The following is a 5,000-nucleotide window of genomic DNA, read 5'->3' as shown; positions in this document are numbered from 1 at the left end:
TAGGTCACTTTGAATCGCATACAGTGGCATACCTCTGACTCTAACGGAGCCTGTTGCCATTAGCTAGAACTATACAACACTGCATACGTTGAGACGGGAAGTCTAGAGAATCTCTGAACCCGCCCTAGAAGGCACATTCACACCCAGAACAGGGACTTGAGACAAGAGAATTATGTTCTGTGAATAGCAGAAACCTGAAGGAAATACATATATCGCTTCTTCAAACATTCAAGTTTGTTCACACATCATTTGTAGTATGCTCGGGATATATATTATATCACATCATATGTTAAACACAGACACACACACACACACACACACACACACACACACACACACACACACACTTACAGGCATCTACATACCAATATTGGGGTGCTTCAGCAGACGGCAAATTCGAGCTTCACGTTCCAGCTTCTGGTGATCTGTCAGGGGAAAAATAGAAGCAGTTGTCATAACAACACCTCTGGCACGAGTGGCACCACCACTGCTTCCCAAGACCAGGTGCGTCTTCATTCACGCAAGGCCTGTCCAACCGTGATGCTGCTTTATGATCCTTCAGACATCAACAGTCTGTTACAATAGTCAGATACACATGTCAACAGTCTAATACACACTTCAATAATTGGACACACACACATCAACAGTGGGAGACCTTTACAGTCTAACAAAGACATCATTCATCAGTCTCACATCAATATTCTGACACACACACACACACACACACACACACACATCAATACTCTGACACACACTTTAACAGCCCGAAACACAAACATCAACATTCTTACACATAAGTCAACAGTATGACACTCACACACACACATCAATATTCTGACACACACTTTAACAGCCCGACACACACACATCAATATTCTGACAACAGTCCAACAGTCCAATTTCTACTGAACAGCCTTTGGTTATGTGTACAGAAGACAGATTGAGGGAGCATGCAACATGTGGCCTGGATGACCACGAGTTGTAGAAGGACTGTCCCTACTGTCTGTTGGGCAGAGTGTCACACACCATGCAGCCAAGTCCATTACCAAAAAGAGGGAGGTGTTCTATTTGGTCCCCTCCCCATCGCAGTACCAGAGTACAGTGTCTGCAGAGAAGCCTGGAGTCAGTGGAGTGGCAATATCCATTACATACTTTAACATCTGAATTGCATCAACAAATTTTAGTTGTGTTTTCATTACTTTAGCGCAAGGCAAATAGCATCTGACTAGTCTCTCTGATTTGTCTCATTGCAGCAGGACATAATATATAAGTATATATACTTTTTTGATCCCGTGAGGGAAATTTGGTCTCTGCATTTAACCCAATCGGTGAATTAGTGAAACACAAACAGCACACAGTGAACACACAGTGAGGTGAAGCACACACTAATCCCGGCGCAGTGAGCTACCTGCTACAATGGCGGCGCTCGGGGAGTAGTGAGGGGTTAGGTGCCTTGCTCAAGGGCACTTCAGCCACGGCCCACTGGTCGGGGCTCGAACCGGCAACCCTCCGGTTACAAGTCCAGAGTGCTAACCAGTGGGCCACGGCTGCTCTGTGTGTATGCTATTGTTCCTCTAGTGTAGGGCCAAAATCAGTGGTGTAGTCTATGTGATACGCAGGACTGCACAGTATACCCACTTAAAAAGCATCACCGTCTCAGCATACCCACTTAAAATAGGCAAGGATATGTATTAACATTTGGGGTTGATCACAGTATACACACTACAGCTAACTTCTACATCACAGTATATCCACTACAGCTAACTACACCACTGCCCACTGCCCACCTGATACAGATTAGCAATGCATGCCGTGTCATTCACCCGCCGTACAGTTCAGAATGTAACAGGATCCACAGCGGATCACGTAGCAGTTAAGGATCATATCAATACATGAGGTTCACAGAGAGCAGAGTAGCACAGGGCAGAGGCCCGTTTATCACCCAGAGAGAAGAAATACTCTTTTCTGATTGGCTGGTAGGGTGGCTACTAATTCTGAAAAACGGGACACCTATGAAGTAGATCTAATAAAAACATTTAATCATCGTTCCATATCAATGCTCATTGAATGGTAACTATAACAACCATAGCAAACAACGATTGAGCCTGGAAGCTGGCTTAGCAACAATGGAATCTACTATAAACAAGCTAACTGGTCACCATTATCACTCTATGGATGCGCCACAGGATGCAGGCACGGGCATGACATAACTGACACGCTTTGAATAAATGCGTCTGCTAAATTAATAAATGTACATGTAAATGTACAGGTAAATGCACTGCATCAAATGCACTACACTGCACGGCATGGCATGGTTAGCCTCTCAGGACCCAATAAAAAGCACAACCGTAGTTAGGCTACATCAGACAAAGCATTGCAGTAGTGTCCATGACAAAGTGTTACTTAGCACACAGAAAACCACTCTGAATGGCCCAGTATACAGCACAGCAGGCACAACAGCCTAGACAACAGCCCTTAGCTAAACAAAACAAGGATCCATCATTTAGTACAGAATATAGTGGAGTTTATGTGATCCACATGTTCTGCAGGTAAAAATGTATTGCCCAATATGAAGAGCAAGTGGCCCAACAACTTCTCTCAGCTAGACTCTCTGGCGACATTGCTCAAAGAGTTGTCCTGTGCGTCATTACCTTTGGCAGTCTAATGCACACACACCACAAATCAAATGACAGCCTTACACACCATCAACATGTGGCATTTTATTTTATTTTATGCCAATGATCACAGGCACGCTGAGGTAACAGGAGGTACAAAACATGCCAGACCTGCACTTCTGCAGTGACCAATGACAGTATTACAACATAGTATTGTACAGTATAGTATAGTATAAAATAGAATAGGATAGTAGTGTAGTATAGTATAGTATAGAATCGTAAGGTGGAGTATGGTATGGTGTGGTGTGGTTTATCATAGTTATCCCAAAGTATGGAAGGTCAGTTTTCATGTATCTTGTGACATTTCACAGTGCCTATATTCAGAGTTGGATTTTAATGTCTATGTATTCCGCAGTTACAAAAGTTCCGGAATCATGAGTCAGTGCACACACTAGAACACAAAAGCCATGTTGGCACGGCGACAGAGCTCGTCGGGATGCGTGAGTATGGTAGAGGAGATGGGCATCCCAGGGGTCACTGGGGGACGTGTCTGCAGCTTAAAAAAGAGAGTGACCATTCATAATGCATGAATCACAAACACAGAGAGGGGAAGAAAGACTCGCTCAGACCTCCCTCTCGCACACTCTCGCACACACACACACACACACACACACACACACAGACAAACACAGAGAGAGGAAGAAAGACTTGCTCTGCCCTCCTTCACACACACACAACCACATACACACACACAAATACACAAACACACAACCCTGCCTGGAGTTGGCAGAGTCCCTTTCCCTGATTTACATTTGCACTTGACTCCAAAGCTCAGAGCAGGGGTCAACATAGGTCAAGAGGGGTCATCCACAGTGCACAAACATGCATAGACATACATTTACATGAGATGATGACACACTCATACATATTCTACCTGGCATGAATCACACAACAGTATAATACAAACGCTCTCATTAAATACTTCCACACAAATACAATGATTCAAAGGATAAACACACAAACACACACACGCACGCACACAGACACGCACAGACACACTCCTCCCTGTCTCCCAAATCAGACAGCCAGTCCTTAGCTGGCCACGCAGCCTTGAGGCGTTTGCCAGCCCGAGTGATGACCTCAATGGGTTCCAAAGCAGAACACACACACACAGCCCAAAAGCACACAAGGGGGGAGAGGAGGAGGAAGAGAAGAGAGCAGCTCAGGTGAAAGGAGGGAGGGAGTGAGAGATGAGCTTTTTCATTTTTTCCATTCCCTTTTCAATTTTACTTTTTCACCGTCTCCCTTTAAGTGTCCCTCCCTCTAACATTTCTCCGCTCACCTCTGTCTGTCTGTCTGTCTGTCTGCCTGTCTGTCTTGGGTGTTACCAGCGCTCTTTGTCCATGTGTGGTCATGTGGAGTCTGAGAGCTGATCCAGACTGTGTGAGTGTGACTCAGTGATCCAGGGCTCCGTGAATATGAGTGTGAAGATGCCAACAGCAACTTCATCAGAACCATTACAACATAGCATGGGCCTAGCACATACTCCAGAACAATACTCCATAGCATGGGCCTAGCACATACTCCAGAACAATACTCCATAGCATGGGCCTAGCACATACTCCAGAACAATACTCCATAGCATGGGCCTAGCACATACTCCAGAACAATCTTTACAGGTGAACTTAATGTGACCTTCTCTAAACTTTTGAATGTGCATGACCAACAGTTCAATGTTTCAGTACTGTACTGAAACATTAAATTTCACCTGAAAGCCAGATATCCCTAACTTTTTGTGAGTAGTGTATAAATATAACAAAATAAAGCACACTCAAGAAACTCTGTCACACACTCACACACACATACCACACACACACACACACACACACACACACACACACACACACACCACACAGACACCTGACCTTTCCCCAATCTGTTGAACCCTGACCTTTCAGCAATCACATCCATGGCAACCAGTAACATAAACAGCCCTTCGTCCAAGAGAGAGCCAGAGGTGCTGTGGTCAGGAGCTCAGCTGCCCCAAGGACAAACTTGCTCACCTGTCACTCAGCACCACACACACCTGTTTACACCTGAACACTTACAAAACACGACAAATGGCCTCTGAATGATGACGCAGACGTGACCAGTGAATGACTGAAGAAAATATTATGAGACGGTAAACATATTATGACTTGTGCGTTTGTGCCTATCAGTTGGATTTACAATGGGTGAGAATGTGTGGGTTCGCTCTGTGGTCGATGGTGTGGCATAAGAGGTGCCCTTTACACAGATTAGGCAGATCCAGATCAGTTCAACACAGCAGCGCAGGTGCCGACCCTTGGTATTTGCACACACTGCAAACCTATAGAGATTCAAAAT

General features: G+C 44.9%; 1 protein-coding gene across 49 annotated transcripts in view; it reads right to left on the bottom strand.

Moving 5' to 3' along the window:
* The window catches only part of LOC125304506 (calcium/calmodulin-dependent protein kinase type II subunit beta), an 80,046-nt gene that overhangs the window by 66,188 nt on the left and 8,858 nt on the right, over window positions 1–5,000 (bottom strand). For all 49 annotated transcript variants that reach the window (XM_048258816.1, XM_048258807.1, XM_048258813.1 and 46 more), the window contains exon 3: window positions 366–425. In XM_048258816.1, coding sequence (XP_048114773.1) covers window positions 366–425 — 60 coding nt within the window. The remainder of the gene's footprint in view (window positions 1–365; window positions 426–5,000) is intronic.

Source organism: Alosa alosa, chromosome 12, assembly GCF_017589495.1.
Source record: "Alosa alosa isolate M-15738 ecotype Scorff River chromosome 12, AALO_Geno_1.1, whole genome shotgun sequence".
Classification (NCBI taxonomy): domain Eukaryota; kingdom Metazoa; phylum Chordata; class Actinopteri; order Clupeiformes; family Clupeidae; genus Alosa; species Alosa alosa.
The sequence above is the reverse complement of the archived record's forward strand: the minus strand, read 5'-3'. Positions and strand labels throughout refer to the sequence as shown.